The sequence below is a fragment of the Bos indicus x Bos taurus genome, chromosome 11 (genome assembly GCF_003369695.1).
Source record: "Bos indicus x Bos taurus breed Angus x Brahman F1 hybrid chromosome 11, Bos_hybrid_MaternalHap_v2.0, whole genome shotgun sequence".
In the NCBI taxonomy this organism is placed as follows: Eukaryota; Metazoa; Chordata; class Mammalia; order Artiodactyla; family Bovidae; genus Bos; species Bos indicus x Bos taurus.
Window position 1 is genome coordinate 7,261,067 of NC_040086.1, and position 18,613 is coordinate 7,279,679.

The following is an 18,613-nucleotide window of genomic DNA, read 5'->3' on the forward strand; positions in this document are numbered from 1 at the left end:
CCCGGCGCGGCCCGTGCGCCCAGAGCTCCCCGGCTCCGGGGCTGGCCGGTCTCGCCGCGCGGCGTGGGCCCCAGGCGAGCGCGGCCGCCGCCCCCGCGGCTCCGGGCCCCGCTTCGCCGGCGGGTTCGGCAGGTGCGTCGCGCGCCCGCCCCGGGCCGGTCCTCCCGCCCAGCGGCGGCGGGCGCCGCGCCCGCCCCGCCCCGCCCCCGCCCGCGGGCCGCCCGGGGCCGGGCCTGCAGCCGCGGCGGGCGGCGGACGGGACATGGGCCGGCGGCCGGCGGCGGCGGGCGGCTGAGGGCGCCGAGGGTCCGCGCTGTGGCCTCGAGTGTCCCGTGCGCGCCCGCCAGGCGCTGCGCCTGCTCGCAGCAGGGACCGGGCCGGTGCGTCGCAGACTCCCGGCCCCGTGGCGGCGGCGGGCAGCGCTGCCGGCTCAGGGGCGATGCGCTGAGCGCACGAAGGGCCGACCGCTTGGGCTACAGTGGCGCGGGGAGCAGCGCCCATGGAGCCGGCGGGCCCTGGGCTGAGAGGGCAGGCCCCACTGCTGCTGCTGCTGCTCCTGCAGGCGGCGGGGCCGGCGGGCGCCCGAGCCGAGACCCTGCTGGACGCGCCGCGGGCCCGGGGCACGAGCTCCATTCCGCCCAGCCCCGCCAGCGTGGTGGCTCCGGGCACGACGCCGTTCGAGGAGAGCCGATTGCCAGTGTTCACCCTGGACTACCCCCACGTGCAGATCCCCTTCGAGATCACCCTGTGGATCCTGCTGGCCTCCCTGGCCAAGATCGGTGAGCGCGCCGGACCCGCGGGGGTGGGGCAGGGGCCGCGGCGAATTGACCTCTGGGTCGTGGCCGCCTCCCCGGGACCCGGGCAGGGGCGACAGAGCAGCTTCATCTCGCCGAAAGGGACCTTCCCTCCCCGGGGGAGGGGTGTGGGGGGAGCAGCTTTATGCTTTGGTTCTTGTGGAACTTGGCCTTGAAATAGCCCCGGAGTTGCAACCTGTAACCAACTTAGCGATTCGCTGCTTCCTCTGCCTGGCATGCCGAGTGACAGCCCTCTGGCAAAGTGGAGACCTGTTGATTGCGGGAGGAGGGGAGTGGGCTGAAATTTTGGGTCTCACTTACTGGGAGCAGGGCATCAGTGCTGCTAGAATGGTCGAAGCCCTTGATGCTTGGAGATGGATGCGCCTTGGTAGCGACGCAGACCCTGGCCCGCACCTGACTGCTGCGGTGTCTGGAAAAGGGGATCAGGGGCACCTGAGTGCCTGCAGCACGACAGGGTGTCTGGGAAAGGGGCCCTGTGCCTTCCCTCCTCTGGGCCAAGGCTGGAGAGTGACAGCTCTCCAGGAAGCATTTTCTTGGTGACTAAGGCCAGTGAAGCCAGTTGCATGTTTAAAAAAACCCAAGTTTCAAAAACTACCTTAAACTCTCATTTGGAAATATATCTCCAAATCTGTTTTCTCACCTTTTTTTTTAATTTAAAAAATTAAAAATTTTTTTATTGTATTGGAGTATAGCTGATTAACAATGTTGTGATAATTTCAGGTGGACAGCGGAGGGACTCAGGCGTACATATGCTTGTATCCATTCTCCTCCAAACTCCCCTCCCATCCAAGCTGCCACATGACATTGAACAGAGTTCCCTATGCTATACAGTAGGACTTTGTTGGCTTATTCATTCATCTTCATTTATTTTCACCCCACTTAAATTTTATTATGCTTGTGGTGCTTTATATTATTTTTACTTTATATGTATATACTTTTTAATCTTAGAATATAGCAGTTACTGGTGTAATGATTCCAAAAAGTTGTTAGGTGGACAGAATTTATGCATTATTGCATATGTTTTATACATTTGCCCCTTGAAAAGACCCATGCTCTAAGGTCTACATAAAGGATAAAAAGACACATTGCTGGCATCCTCACACCTGAAGATTGGGGGGAGGGGATGGCATACAGCCCAGTGATCATAATCCATAAAAATGCTAGATGGAGTAAGACATTCAGAAAAGATAATATGCAGTGTAGAGAGAAGAGAATCACTTCCTCATGCTGGACAAACATTTCAACTAGGTTTTCAGGGATGACTAGAAGACGGTCCATCGCAGATGAAAGGGAACAACATTCCAGAGAGGAATAAACAAAGACATAAATTGAGAGGGAAGCGCAAAACAAGTTTGTAGATGGTGCAAGTTGCAGGGAAGAAGCCGAATCTTGGATGTTAGATTACATTAACCAGATTCTGTTAACGGTGCCCAAAGAAGACTTTACAGCCTGTAATTGCCCGGTTTTAACATTAAAACTGGTTGAATGTTTTAATTTCCCTTGGGAAATGGAATAAGGGGGAAAGGATTTCTCCATGTATTAAGCAGATGTGCACATTTGCATAAAAGTGTTGCCTGTCCTTGTAAATGCAGGTGCTCGTCTCCTTATATGGTCCTCAGGGCAACCCTGCCAGGTAGGAAGGGCAGATAGTATATACCTGCTTGGTGGAGGTGGAAAATAAAACTCAGACAGTTTGCACAGACACACAAAGCGGAGAGCCAAGTGTTCTCTGTTCTCTTTTTCTCTGTCTGAATCTTTGTCCCTGGCGTAGTGCTTCCTTTCTGTTTCTATGACTGCTTCTCTGTTGCCATTTTTATTCAACTGTGGCTCTTCCTTCTGTTCCTCACTCTTGATTATCTTCATCTGATCACTCACTCTAATAACAGCCGCTAGTAGGCACTTAAGTTCATTATCTCTAATTTTAACAATCATCCGGGGCAGAAATGATGACCGCATATCATATGCAAGGCAATTGAGAGATGGAGATGTTACCTTGCTGCCAGATGGTGAGCCAGAATTTCACCCAGCTCTGCTCAATGTCTCATCTTCCTGCCTACCCTGGAGGCTTGTTTGGTGTCAGGGTTAAATGAGAAGAGATGTGTGTAACCTTCATAGGACAGCTGGGCATGCAGTGAGTACTGAGTATTGTCACCATCAGAAGTGGTGGAAGAGAAGCAGAAATCACTCTTGACAGTTTTCTGGCACTATGGTTCCTTTTCCTCTGGACTGGGCCGCCTCTCCCCTTTTTCTGCTTCTGTCTTAGGCTCCGCCTTTTCCAAGTGTTCTTATCTCAGGTTGCCTTTTAACACTTGCTTTGTTTTTCTGTCATGATCTATCTATCTTATTTGACCTTATCATGTTAATTGTACAGTGTTTTATTAAAAGGCATTGTTGCTTGTGTGAGCTCATGGATGTATTTATCTTCCCATTGGCAGTTTTCTCATCCAGATGTGTTTATATTCCCTGGCACTTTGCTGTTCTGCCCATCTCTCTGCCTCCTCCAAATTTGGAGCTTCCTCTTTCCTTTCTGCATGTGATGCGGCATCCAGATGGAAACAGATGATGTTCATGTCTCTTGGCCAGAAGAGTCTGAGTGGAGTAGAGATGGTGGGTTGAGGGTGTGGTTCTCAGAGAAATAAGGATAAGCTAGTGCTGTGCTTAGTTGTTCAGTTGTTTCTGACTCTGTGACCCCATGGACTGTAGCCCGCCAGGCTCCTCTGTCCATGGGGAATCTCCAGGCAAGAATCTGGAGTGCGTTGCCATGGCCTCCTCCAGGGGACCTTCCCAACCCAGGGATCGAACCCAGGTCTCCCGCATTGCAGGTGGATTCTTTACCATCTGAGCCACCAGAGAAGCCCAAGAATACTGGAGTGGGTAGCCTGTCCCTTCTCCAGGGGATCTTCCCAATCCTGGAATCAAACCAGAGTCTTCTGCATTTCTGGCAGATTCTTTACCAGCTGAGCCACAAGCTAGTGCTTGGGGTCTTTTCTAGGTTCTTCCAGTATATAGTCCAGCCCTGTCCATCTGCTGTAGCTCTGTTCCTAGAAGACCTATAAAATGCCCGGGGATCCGCCCCCCTGTCCCCAAGGCCCTAAACTTTCTTTTTGGCTTTAGGGAAGACTGTGCAGGTACCTAAGACATTTTTACAGCCCATTAAACAGTAGTCTGGTCAATCAGATTCTACTTGAACTTTTGCACTGGAAAGACTGAAGCGACTTAGCATGTACACTCTGGAAAGACTATTACTTTGGCAGGACTTGTATGATGTGATTAACTCATATTTGGGTGGGGTGATGAATTGAGCAGTCAGTGCAGGGAGATGTGAGGCTATGGGGGAATGGGAGTGTTAACTCATGCAAAATGTCGCGGTTTGCATTTGGGGCAGTTTTTTTAGTGTGTACCTAGCGTACCTGAGCTTACCTGCCCCAGAGAACATGGAGGAACATTGCTAGTGATTAAGCTGAATGTGGATCACAGGTTGCCCCCACGGAGGCACCTAATAGCATTTGTAGGAGGTTGAAATCATTTCCAGTGGTGAATTCAGAATCATTTTCTAGATTGCTGTCTACTGTAACCTTAGAAATACTTCAATCAGAAGTGAGAAAATGCATTTTTAGTAGTGTTGAATGATCCAGCTTTATGCTTTCAAACTGTGTTGGAGAAGACTCTTGAGAGTCCCTTGGACTGCAAGGAGATCAAGTCAGTCAAGCCTAAAGGAAATCAACCTTGAATAATCATTAGAAGGACTGATGCTGAAGCCAAAACTCTAATACTTTGGCCACCTGATACGAAGAGTCAGCTCATTGGAAAAGACTCTGATGCTGGGAAAAATTGAAGGCAAAATAATGGGGAGACAGAGAATGAGATGGTTGGATTGCATCACTGACTCAATGGACATAAGTTTAAACAAACTCTGGGAGATAGTGATGGATAGGGAGGCCTGGTCCATGGGGTTGCAAAGAGTCTTACACAACTTAGCAACTGAACAACAACTTGATTATCAGGGACAGTCCACTTTCCTGTGACTTGATCAAAAAGAAAGTTCTGTAGTTGAAAAGTTTCCTAAATTGATGATGATGATGATGTGTATGTGTGTGTGTGAAGTGGGTTAAGTAAATAAAAGAATGCAGCAGATTCGCTCCACCTTTGAAAAGTTGTGTTTTGTTTTGTTTTTGGCAAGAAAGATCTCCCGAAATTTTTTTCACTTACATCCTTGTGCATTTGAACTCTAATTGTTCTTTCACTTTGGATGTTTATATTTTGAGTGACTTGATTTTTTTTAAACAGTTATAACTGCTCAGTTTGCCTGGTAAATCCTGGACACAGGGATGGAGTTCTACAGCCTGGAATAATAGGTAGCCAGAGGATGAAGAAAGGAAAAATTTCCTAGTGTGTTCTAAGATTGTTTGTTGCTTATTTAGTCATTGTCATGTCCGACTCTTTTATGACCCTGTGGACTGTAGCCTGCCAGGCTCCTCTGTCCATGGGATTTTCCAGGCAAGAATACTGGAGTGGGTTGCCATTTCTCTCTCCAGGGCACCTTCCTGACTGAGGGATCAAACCCATGACTCCTGTATTGGCAAGTGGATTCTCTACCACTGAGCCACCTGGGAAACCTGTTCATTCTAAGCTTGTCTCCTCTGAATTCCTTGCCCAAGAAGTGGGTTAGTGGATTTGTCCTAGACTGGGTGAACTTGGGCATACATTCTAACTCTGTTCAGGGTCCTGGGACAAAGCAGTGTGTCCCCTGCTGTTTAGAGCAGCACAGCTGCCTTGTTTGTCTCAGTGGATCTCCAGACACTCTGTCAACTCTTGCAGTCATGAGAAGCTGGCCTGTTTGCCTTTTCCAGGTGTCATCTCTCACCTTTGCCCTTGAACTTGGGTTAGCATGCACAATTTTTGTCTTCTGTTCATCCTGTTGTCTTGAAATGATATAACTTGGATTGTTATTTGAGGGGGAAGACAAAGCAGTTTGGTGCATGAATGTTTCTCCTCTGGGCTCCAGGCAGTTCTGAATTTAAATATGAAACCAGAGAGTTTCTTTAGTTAATATCCACCTGATTACTGAGATCTTGATCTCTGGAAAAACCCATCCTTGCCTTTGATCTGTTTCTCTTTGTTACATTTGGTTTTCCTGAAGCGTATTCACCAACTGGTTGGTCAGTGGATGAGGCTCATGCCTTTCATTTATTATTTGAACTACGTCTCACTTTGAACACACCTGTAAAGCCAGGTGCTCCTGATGACATGTGTTTGTTCCTGATAAAGCTCAAAGAAGAGGTCTAATTTCTTACTTTCTCAAAGCCACCGTCTCTTCCTATTGGGCCGACCATACTTTTCCTGTTTTCTGTCCAAAGGATGACTTCAAGGGTCTTTCTAAAGATCGTTTCACATGTCTTCTAGAATTATCACTGCACTCTACCACAGATATAATTTTGTACTTTTTAAGATAACAGCAGGTGATTTCCTACCAAAAATGTTGGTCTTTGGGTCAACTTTAAAAATGAGAATAATATTTATCATTAATGAGATGCTTTGTCTTTTACAGAATTCTTTTGCATAGCTTGAAGTCCTAAAGAGGTATACAGAAAACCTTTTGTATAAACTTATTTGTACTTTGTAGGCTTGTAAAAGCTTACCTGTAAACCAGGTGAATTGGTTGGTTTGTGTATGGGTATATTTTCACTAATGATTCAATTGCTTTAAAGTTTGTTGTTCTGTTGGCTTGTCTATGTCCTCTTAGGTCAGTTTTGTTGTTTTTATTGTTCTAGAAAGTCATTATTTCATTTGCATTTTTAAATTTATGGGAAGAAATCTATTTTTCATGATTTTAAAAATCTTCACTTTATTTGTATTTAAGTTCTACTTTATTTTTCCTAACATTGTTATTTTTATCTTTCTTTACTTTGATCAAAATTCATAGAAGTTTATTTATTTTATTCTTTTCCAAAGAATTGCATTCTGGTTGGCTTCTAATTTATAAATTTCTGCTCTCTATTATTTAGTTACTTCTACTTTATTAGGGTGTATTTTGTCATTATTTAAAAAATTACTGAATTGAAAGTTTACCTCATTAATTATTGAAGTTACTTGTTTTCCAGTATGTTGACTCCAAACTTATAAGGATTATTAATCGCTGAAAAAACAGTTACAATTGAAAACATAATTAGCATTACTTTCAATATTTTCAGTGATGAATACTTTTATGAACTGACAAGCTCCACAATTGGCATGGCTATTTGACATTAGTCTTATTAAAGTGGACAAAGATATTTAAATAGTTTAGTTGTTATAACTCCTACTGAGCCATTTTCTTGTCATCATCTTGTCCAAAATATGGCTATTTATTTATTCTCATTAAATTCACAGCTGTGGAAAACTGACACTTGAGACTATGTTATAAACAAAACATTTATGACACTCTATTTTGGAGATTAATCCTTTGTTGATTGCTCTGTTTGAAAGGACATATACACCCCAATGTTCATTGTGGCACTTTTTCAATAGCTAGGACATGGGAGCAACCTAAATGTCCATCAACAGAGTAATGGATAAAGAAAATATGGCACATATGCACAATGGAATATTACTCAGCCATAAAAGAACCATTTGCAGCAACATGGGTGGGCCTAGAGATTATTATACTGAGTGAAGTAAGTCAGACACAGAAAGACAAATATCATATGATATTGTTTATATGCAGAATCTAAAAAAATGGTAACTAATGAACTTATTTTCAAAACAAGAGTCACAGATGTAGAAAACAAACTTATGGTTACCAGGGGATATGGTGAGTTCAGTTCAGTCACTCAGTCATGTCTGACTCTTTGCGACCCCATGGACTGCAGCATGCCAGGCCTCCCTGTCCATCACCAACTCCCAGAGTTTACTCAAACTCGTGTCCATTGAGTCGGTGATGCCATCCAACCATCTCATCCTCTGTCGTCCCCTTCTCCTCTCGCCTTCAATCCTTCCCAGCATCAGGGTCTTTTCAAATGAGTCAGCTCTTCGCATCAGGTGGACAAAATATTGGAGTTTCAGCTTCAACATCAGGACTGATTTCCTTTAGAATGGACTGGTTGGATCTCCTTGCAGTCCAAGGGGCTCTCAAGAGTCTTCTCCAACACCACAGTTCCAAAGCATCAATTCTTTGGCGCTCAGCTTTCTCTATAGTCCAATTCTCACATTCATACATGACTACTGGAAAAACCATAGCCTTGACTAGGGTGAACAGGGATAAAATTGGGAATTGGGGATTGACATATACACACTGTGCTGTGCTGAGTCACTCAGTCGTGTCTGACTCCCTGCGACCCCACAGAGCCCACCAGGCTCCTCTGTCCATGGGGATTCTCCAGGTAAGAATACTGGAGTGGGTTGCCATGCCCTCCTCCAGGGAATGTTCTTAACCCAGGGATCGAACCCAGGTTTCCCACTTTGCAGGTGGATTCTTTACTGTCTGAGCCACCAGGGAAGCCCAAGAATACTGAAGTGGGTGGTCTGTCTCTTCTGTAGGGGATCTACCTGATCCAGGAATCAGACCAGGGTCTCCTGCATTTCAGGTGGCTTCTTTACCAGCTGAGCTACCCGGGAAGCCCAACATATACACACTACTATGTATAAAATAGATAACTAATAAGAACCTGCTGTATAGCACAGGGAACTCTATTCAGTACTCTCTAATGGCCTGTATGGGGAAAAATCTTAAAAAAAAAGTGGAGACATATATATATATATGATTCACTTTGCTGTACACGTGAAACTAACACAACATTTTAAATCAATGATACTCCAATAAAAACTTTTTAAAAATAAAATAAAAATAAAAAGTATTCATGGTACTCTAAATTTATGTAAATTTATCTATTGCAAGTTATAATAATAGCAATAAAGAAAATGGTAAAGACTAAAGAATTCGGGGAGATGATGCAAATGAAATTGCACTTTCCTAATAATTGGTGTGAAATCATTACTGCTTTTAACTTGCAAACCATCTGTATTCTGAGGAGAACTTAACACCGTACATTAGTGGTAAAGCTGGAAACATGACTGTTGATGATGCATCAGGACCTGTAAAATACAGTTTGGTCTTTATGAAGTCAAATAAATGCCTCCTGAGATGAAATAGGAATATTAAATGAAACTCTTCTTAAAGATGAATTCTCATGATCCAAATGTTTATAATTTAGAGGAATGGTAATATACGTATTTAAGGCTAGAAATATATCCTTCTGATCCTGTTTCAGTTGCTTTGCATGGTTTTGACGTATAGAGTTTTTACTTTAGCTCAATTCTCAGTGTTTTACATTTTCCTTGTGATTTTTTTATTGTAGCTCAATAAGTATTTAGGATTGTAGTTTGAGTTATAGTAATAAACATTTTGAGATGTATGGTTATTTTTAAATTTTTATTCATAGTTTAGTCCATTTTGGTTATATAGACCTGGTTGTTTTTTTATATTGATTGAGACATCTTCTGTGGCCTAATGGGGCTTCCCAGCTGGGTGAGCGGTAAAGAATTTGCCTGCCAATGCAGGAGACGCAAGAGACTTGTGTTCGATCCCTGGGTTGGGGATATCTTCTGGAATAGGAAATGGCAACCCATTCCAGTATTCTTGCCTGGAAGATTCCATGGACAGAGGAGCCTGGCAGGCTACAGTCCCTGGGGTTGCAAAGGGTCAGATACAACTGAGTGCACGCACATACACACACACACACACACACACACACACACACACACACACACACTCTGACTTAATAGGTGGTCATTTAAAACTACATTTCAAGCTTTGATTGAAAAAGATTGTGTGTTCTTTATTCCATGCAGGCACTTGTACACATATACCGGCACACATATGTGCATACATGCAGAGGACTAGATGAAATTTCAAATTATGGAGTGCAGATATGAAATAGCATTACCAATTTTTTTGGGTTATTTTATCTATTAGTTTCTGGGGGTACATTAAAACCACTCTCTAAGACTGTGATGTCAATTGCTGTTTGTAAGTTTGTTATTTTTTGCTTTAATATTTTAATGCTTTGTTATTAAGTATCTACTAGCTCAATATTGTTAAAATCTTCTGAGTAAATCCTTCCTTTACTTATTAGGTTACTCATTAATGTCCCTATTTTAAACATTTTTCTTGTGGCTCAAAGTCTGTTTTTTCTTATATCCCTATTGCTATTCAAAATAAACTTCATTTTGCACATGTATTTTTTTCTGTATCTATGTTTTCCACACCTATATTTTCCAGACATGTTTTTTCCCTAACCATAATTATCATATCAAATCAACTGGGTAATTTTCCTTTAGCTGTATCTCGTTAAACCACATGTGAGTAGACTTTCTATCTTTAATTTAAAATTTCAAATATCTGCAGTTTAAGGAGAAGCATAATTATGTATGTTGTGCATAATGATATATTCAGACTTTACCGTCTGTTTACTACACTTTTACCTGGTCTCTTCAGTTCTCTTGTCATATTTTCGCTGAGTCAAGTTTTCCCTTCATTTTTTAATATATTATCATATATTCTCTTTCCATATTTTTTGTGGTTACATTTCAATTTTAATAAGATACCTGAGTAAACAGGACCCAGTCCAGTCTGCCTTGGCTCACATCTCAGGAACATTTTCTTGCATAATTTTGTAGTTGTATGATTTTTTGGTACATAACTGAAATTCTGAGCTCAGTTACCCTTTGGTGAAATGGGGATAGTAAAAGTGCCCATGTCCTAGGCTGTTGTGAGAATTAAGTTTGTTAATATATGTAAAATGTGAAAATTGCATTTGGGATCACAGTAAACATATTATTTTCTGTTTTCTTATTGTTTTGTTGTCTTCATGAATAATATTTATATTAAAAAATTTTACCTGCTATCTGCCAATTTCAGAATTATATCTTTTTACCTTATAATTTAGACCTGATTTGTAGTTAATTTCCTCCACGACTTAGTTTTTAATTTTTGCAAACAATGTCTACATAGATTTCTAAACATGCTTACCATTTTTTCTTCATTGTTACTTCTTCTGTTTCCTCTTTTTTCCAGATTGTTTTCTTTTTAATGAAATGTGTAATTTAGTGGATACTTTGGGAAGGGAGGCTTCCATTGATAAATTCTCCTGATCTTTGTATGAAAATGTCTTTATTTTGAGTATTCTCTTGAATGATTATATCACAGAGTATCAGTTCAGTTCAGTTCAGTCACTCAGTTGTGTTCGACTCTGCGACCCCATGAATTGCAGCACGCCAGGCCTCCTTGTCCACCACCAACTCCCGGAGTTCACTTAAACTCACGTCCATCGAGTCAGTGATGCCATCCAGCCATTTCATCCTCTGTCATCCCCTTCTCCTCCTGCCCTCAAACCCTCCCAGCATCAGAGTCTTTTCCAATGAGTCAACTCTTCACATGAAGTGGCCAAAATACTGGAGTTTCAACTTTAGCATCAGTCCTTCCAAAGAACACCCAAGACTGATCTCCTTTAGAATAGACTGGTTGGATCTCTTTGCAGTCCAAGGGACTCTCAAGAGTCTTCTCCAACACCACAGTTCCAAAACATCAATTCTTCGGTGCTCAGCTTTCTTCACAGTCCAACTCTCAAATCCATGCATGACTACTGGAAAAATTATAGCCTTGAATAGATAGATCTTTGTTGGCAAAGTAATGTCTCTGCTTTTGAATATGCTATCTAGGTTGGTCATAACTTTCCTTCCAAGGAATAAGCATCTTTTAATTTCATGGCTGCAATCACCATCTGCAGTGATTTTGGAGCCCAAAAAAATAAAGTCTGACACCATTTCCACTGTTTCCCCATCTATTTCCCGTGAAGTGATGGGACCGGATGCCATGATCTTAGTTTTCTGAATGTTGAGCTTTAAGCCAACTTTTTCACTCTCCTCTTTCACTTTCATCAAGAGGCTTTTTAGTTCCTCTTCACTTTCTGCCATAAGGGTGGTGTCATCTGCATATCTGAGGTTATCGATATTTTTCCCAGCAATCTTGATACCAGCTTGTGCTTTATAGGAGCTGAAATGATAGCCATTTATCATCTGCTGCTACTGATTAGTCACACAGTTTTGTCAGACTCTGTGACCCCATGGACTGTAGCTCACCAGGCTCCTCTGTCCATGGAATTCTCCAGGCAAGAATGCTGGAGTGGGTTGCCACTGCCTTCTCCAGGGGATCATCCCAACCCAGGGATTGAACCCGCGTCCGCTGTGTCTCCTACATTGCAGGCGGATTCTTTACCTGGTGAGCCATCGGGGAAGCCTTATCATCTGGAAGTATTATTTCATTACTTTCTGTTCTCTTTGGTTGTGAAGGAGAATTTCATTGTCACTCTCATCGCACTTTGAGTTAACCTGACTTTTCTCTTGACCTGTAGTTACCATACTTGAAGAGAAGTAGCTCAGCAGTTGAAGATGTGTTGGACCTACTTTTGGAAAAGACGTCTCCCAGTCAGAGATTGTTGTTGTTGCTTTTCTTTTCCAGTAGCCCAATTGTTTCTGAGTCTTTGCAACCCCATGGACCACAGGACACCAGGCCTCCCTGTCTCTCAACAACTCCCGAAGGTTGCCTAAGTTCATGTCCATTGCATCCGTGATGCCATCCAGCCATCTCATCCTCTAAAGCCCTCTACTCCTTCTGCCCTCAATCTTTCCCATCATCAGGGACTTTTCCAATGAGTTGTCTGTTTGCATCAGATAACCAAAATACTGGAGCTTCAACTTTAGCATCAGTCCTTCCAACAAGTCTTCAGGGTTGATTTCCCTTAAGATTGATGGGTTTGATCTCCTTGCTTTCCAGGGAAATTCCAGGAGTCTTCTCCATCACCACAGTTTGAAGGCATCAGTTCTTTGGCGATCTGCCTTCTTTATGGTCCAGCTGTCACACCCGTATGTGACCACTGGAAAGACTATAGCCTTGACTATAAGGACCTTTGTTGGCAGAGTAACGTCAGAGGTAGAAAGACAGTATTCAGTTGCAGTTCTGCCATTAATATTGTCTTGTGATCCTGGCAGGTCTTCACCTACTTGGTTCTCGCATTTAAGGATAGAAGTAGGGATCTGTATCTGCTTCTGGCTGTTTAATATTTCCATAGGGATAACGTGAAAGACTCTGTAGGGAAGGAAAATATTCGTAACAAAGATTTTACTTTTTACAGCAAAAGAAAACAAGCCAAGAGAAACATGTGTTCATTATATTAAAGAGCTGTGTGAACATGGGCGTCTTATCCTGCTAAATGAGACATATGCAATTACAGCTTACTCTCTTGCAATTACATCTTTTAAATGTAATGAGTCATAATTGATGTACTTCCTGCAACAGTCCTGCACATTGTTCATCGGTGTCCAAGGGCTTTCTGATCTTGATTTTTATAGATTCATTCCTGTTTGAAGATGTGTGTGTTCTTCTCTCTCCAGTAGTTCCAGGGGAGGGCATGGGAATCCCTCTACAAGCTTTCCTTGTGGTCATGAAAAAATCATATTTTCAAATTTAGTTCAATTTGATTTTTTAATTGGAGTATAGTTGATTTGCAATGTTGTGTTAGTTTTAGGTGTACTGCAGATTGACTTAGTTATATACACACACGTGGGCCTCCCTGGTGGCACCACGATAAGAATCTTCCTGTCAATGCAGGATACTTGGGTTAGATCCCTGGGTCGGGAAGATCCTCTGGAGGAGGAAATGGTAACCCACTCCAGTATCTTTCTTAGAGAATTCCATGGATAGAGGAGCCTGGTGGGCTACAGTCCATGGGGTTGCCAAGGAGTCAGACTGGACTGAGTAACTGAGCATGCACACACACACATATTCTTTTTCAGATTCTTTTCCCTTATAGCTTATTACAAAATATTGAATATAGTTCTCTGTGCTGTACAATTGGTGCAACCACTATCTAGAAAAGTATGAGGATCCTTAGGAAACTAGAGTGACCATGTGCCCCACTGCTGGGCATATATCTGGAGAAAACCATAATTTGAAAATATACATGCACCCCAGTGCTCACTGAAGCACGATTCACAATAGCCAAGGCATGGAAGCAACCTAGACGTCCACTGACAGATGAATGGGTGAAAAGAATGTGGTCCATACACACAATAGAGTACTACTTAGCCATAAAAAAGAACGAAATAATGCCATCAGCAGCAATGTGGATGAACCTAAAGATGATCATACTAAGTGAAGTAAACCAGACAGAGAAAGATAAATATATGATACTGCTTATGTGTGGAATCTTTAAAATGATACAAATGAACTACTATACAAAACACAGACATAGAAAACAAACTTACGGTTACCAAAGTGGGTGACGGTGGAGAGAGAAATTAGGAGTTTGGGATTAACAGATAACGCACTTCTATATATATTAATAACATAGATAACCAACAAGGACAGAAGTCATATTTTAAAGGTGAATTTCATGTTATTCCTTAGTGTTGGCCTACAGAGGCTCATGTGTCAAGGAAAGAGAAACGAAATTCACAACTGAACTTAGCATTTTGACTGATAATGAAACAGAGTACATACACATACTCGCCCTGCATTGGAAGCACTCTGAGGCCACTTAAAGGGTTTGTGAACCATGGACATTCCTCATTGAGGCCCAGGACCAAGAAGCACCCCTCTGCCGTATTCCTGAGATCCTGCCCCTGCTGATCCTGTGACTCCTGATTCGTGAGCTTATTTCGTGCAATGCGTGGGCTGGGACACCTGAGCTGTGTTACACACCCCAGCATGGCAGTGTCTTCCCCTGTGGCCTAGAGGGTGGAGATGGGAGAGGCTGATAGGCCCTGTATGATGGCCTCTTTCATGGAGTCATAATAGCTCACGATGGAGCCTTTTTTCATGCCAGGAATCTGAGTCAGGTGCTTTACACCCAGTATTCTCTTTAATCCTCACAGTAACTCTTGGAGGCAGGCACCATTACGATCCCCAGTTTCAAAAAGTAGGTGAGGAAACAGGTTTAGAGAGCTTAGGTGTCACAGCTATTACATGGGAGAGGTGGGTTCATGGGGAGTGTACTTGGCCACTCCCCTGTGTCTCGCCCTGGCAGCCTGCCTTCTGTGGAGAAGGCTATGAAGTTTGGAAATCTGCCCATGGTGTCCAGAATGTCTTGACTGGCCTGGTTTCATTCAACCTTAACCTGGACCCAGAGACCTACGCTGAGGTCCTGCTTGAACCTTTTTATCTCATGTGGACTGTCTGAGATTTTCACTGTAAAATTAGACAGTAATGAGGATCACTGGGGGAACCAACTGAAATGATACATGAAAGCAAGTTGTGACTGCAGAGTTAAGGTTAGTGTGACACATGGTGACTCGCTGAGTTAGCATAGAAAACTACGACAAGGCAGACCCCGTAACCCTAGAATTCCTCAACTTGCATCTAGAATTCCTCGATGTGTGTCTAGAATTCCTCAACGTACGTCTAGACTTCCTGAATCTTGGTCTGGCCTTCTCCACCTCCCTAACTGAATCTTGGTCTGGCCTTCTCCACCTCCCTAACTCAGGGATTGTAGAATTTGAACGTGTGTTTGAAGTATGTATTTAGTTTCTCCTGGACTGCAGAGTGAATCAGCTATATGTGTACATTGTTGTTCAGCTGCTAAGTCATGTCCAACTCTTTGTGACCCCATGGACTAGCACACCAGGCTCTCCTCCACCTCCCAGAGTTTGCGCAAAGTCATGTCCATTGAGTTGGAGATGCCATCCAACCATCTCATGATCTGTTACCTGCTTCTCCTTTTGAGATATATGTGTGTGTGTGTGTGTGTGTGTGTGTGTGTGTGAGTGTGTGTGTGTACATATAGCCCCTCTAACTCAACATTGTAAAGCAACTATACTCCAATAGAAAAAATTAAAAAAAAAGAATTTCATAAGAGTAGAACATTTCTTTAAATATGTGAAGTCTCTGAATAAAAGCTATTTATTAATATGTATTTAACATGTTAGAGATTCATAGGTTAGAGGTTCAACCCATATAAATTGAGCCACCGTGTAAATGTTAATAGGACAAAGTTCTGTTTCAACGGGTTTACAGGAGAAAAGATGATGAATCTGTTTCACCGCTGCACATGCATACATACTTACTAAATCAGACACACGTACACATGTACCTGCACACGTGCACATGTAAACGACACTTCAGGACGTAAGCGTCATGCAGGAAGGGCGTTTACTTACTGACTCCCTGTCTAGAACAATGTCTGGCTCATAGTAGGTACTCAATAAACAATCGTTGTTTAAATAACTAAGTAATATTCAGAGATGCTTTTGTTTCTGCTCACTTTAATCACGTGGTCCTGAAGGGAATCATCCGTCCTGAACTGTCCGTGGTTTGTTTGTTGCCCTAGCGCATGTCTTAATTCTGTGCCCTTTCCTTCTCAAATATACTAGTTTGTATGGTGGTTCGCTCAGTCACCCCACTTACAATGCATCTGCTATTATTGCACCAGCTCAGAGTGGTGCCTTAGGCTCTGTTGCCCCAAACCTGAGTGCACCCACTTACTAGCTGTGGATTTAGGGGTGAGTTAATGAACCTCTCTAACTTCAGTTATTTCATCTGTAGATAATGACAGTACAGTAAGTCCCCTGCATACAAACAAGTTCCATTCTGAGAGAGCGTTCATAAGCCCAGTTTGTTCTCTCCAAGAAAGTTAGCCTAGGCACCCAACTAATACAATCGACTATACAGTACTGTACTGCCACAGCTTTATAAATGCTTTTTGCACAAATAATACATAAAAAAACAAACACAAAAAATAAATCATTTTTAATCTTACAGTACAGTACCTTGAAAAGTACCATTGTAACAGCCTGATACCTGGCATCCAGAGGCTGGCATCGAGAGAACAGGCAAGAAGAGTCACTGACTGGAGGAGGTGGGAGATGGTAGAGCTGAAGGATCGTCAGCAACAGGAGACGGAGGGCGAGCTGCAGTTTCACTCATGCCTGACGTTAATGGCACAGCTTCTGGTTCCTTGCTGGGACCATACGTACGTTCACATCTTTGGAAGTTCACAACTTGACAGTTCGTATGTAGGAGACTTACTGTAGCTTCCTGATTGGTTTGTTGAGACAGAGTTTATCCACTTAAGAAAACTTGCTCCCTGAGAGACCTTGAGATGTGGTTGGCCTTTGTATGAGAGCAGACGCCCTGTTTCCTTCTCTGGAGCCTCAGTGTTACGCCATAGAGGTCTCTCTGTCCAGTGGTTCTGTAGCCAGTTGTCAGATTGCCTAGACATTCCTGTCTCCAGGTGCTGGTGTTATGTGTAGGTTTCTCTCTAAATTGTGTGTATTTCAATGTCCAATGTTGCCTATCCTTAAAAAACCATCATGCTGCTTTTGTAAGCTAATTTGCAAGGAAAGAGAAAATTCTTTATTTTATCCCAGGTTCCTGTCTTGAAACCCAACGCCCAGTGTCAGGAGTCAGGTGAGCCCTTCTCTGCATCAGCAGCCTGTCTTCCCTACCCTCCTCCTGACACCCCCTGAGCTTTTGGGTCTACAGTGTCATCAAGGTCCCTAGACAAGTCTGCTCACACACGGGCAGGGGAAACATGTTTTTTCAGCGTATTTTCAAGTCCCTTTCTAAAGGAATACTATTTGTACAAATACAAATAGTATTCCTTTAGAAATCTGGATGGGAAAGAGTTTTAAAACAAAGTGCTACTCAGAGTCATTACTGCAATTTTAAAACCACCCGCCGACCCTCTCTCAGCTTCCTAGGTGGTGCTAATGGTAAAGAACCTGCCTGCCAATGCAGGAGATATAAAGAGATGTGAGTTCGATCCCTGGGTTGGGAAGATCCCTTGGAGGAGGGCATGGCAACCCACTCCAGTATTTTTGCCTGGAGAATTCCACAGATGGAGAGGAGCCTGGCGGGCTACAGTTCATGTGGTCACAAAGGGGTGGACACAACTGAAATGACTTAGCGTGCACACGACCCTCTCTATCACCAGCATCCTCAGGCAGAATCGCATATTGGCTGAGTGTACATTTTCTCTAAGAAAACACTAAAATGGTGAGGAGGAGGAACGATAAGAAATCCCAGCCCAGCCCCCTCTTTCCTATCTGACTGGAGTTTCCATTGTGCTGGATGGGGAAGGATACCGTTGGTACCAGCTGTTCTCACTTGGGAGAATGAGCATCCTTCTTTGAGACTTCTCTGGTGAACTATCTGGAAGGCAGGGAGGATGCTGCCTCTAGCTTGAGCTTATGTTTTTCAGGGAATTAGAAAACACATACGCCTGCACGCAAGCTCCAGCCCCAGTCCCTCTGCGCCCTGTGGCCCCGGCTGAGTTTCTGCAGAGCTCTGTGTCACTATCTGACAGATGGCTGTTTATTGGCTAGGCTGGACTCAGTGTCCTTCCCTCCTCAGGGTACAGTCTCCTGAGATGGAAACCATGTATCTTTGTGTTTGTCTACCTCTGTGGAGCTTGGTGTGTTCAGAGATAAAACTTAGGATGTCTACATTGTTTTATATTTTCAGTTGTTTCATATCTATCATCCATGTTGCTTTTCCTGGAAGTCTTTATTGTGTTTTATCTTATTCTTAACCTGTCTCAAGAGTGCTACTGGTTTTGCCGAAAGGACTGGTTGATTGGATAGTTAATGTATGTATTGAATGACCTCACTCACTCCCCAGCGATTTTGTTTGTTTGCTGTTTTTTTTTCATTTGATCTTGCTGTTTTCACTTCTGAGTTTTGAAGTCCCTGACACCAGGGGAGTTGTTGCTAATTCTAAATCTGTGGATGAAAGTGCATCATTGGCAGGACTCCAGTCTTCCATTTCC

At 43.3% G+C, this 18,613-nt stretch overlaps 1 protein-coding gene across 1 annotated transcript in view; it reads left to right on the forward strand.

Moving 5' to 3' along the window:
* The first annotated feature begins 295 nt into the window (after positions 1 to 295).
* The window catches only part of SLC9A2 (solute carrier family 9 member A2), a 90,980-nt gene continuing 72,662 nt past the window's right edge, over positions 296 to 18,613 (forward strand). The window contains exon 1 of the mRNA XM_027554775.1: positions 296 to 779. Coding sequence (XP_027410576.1) covers positions 500 to 779 — 280 coding nt within the window. The 5' untranslated portion in view covers positions 296 to 499. The remainder of the gene's footprint in view (positions 780 to 18,613) is intronic.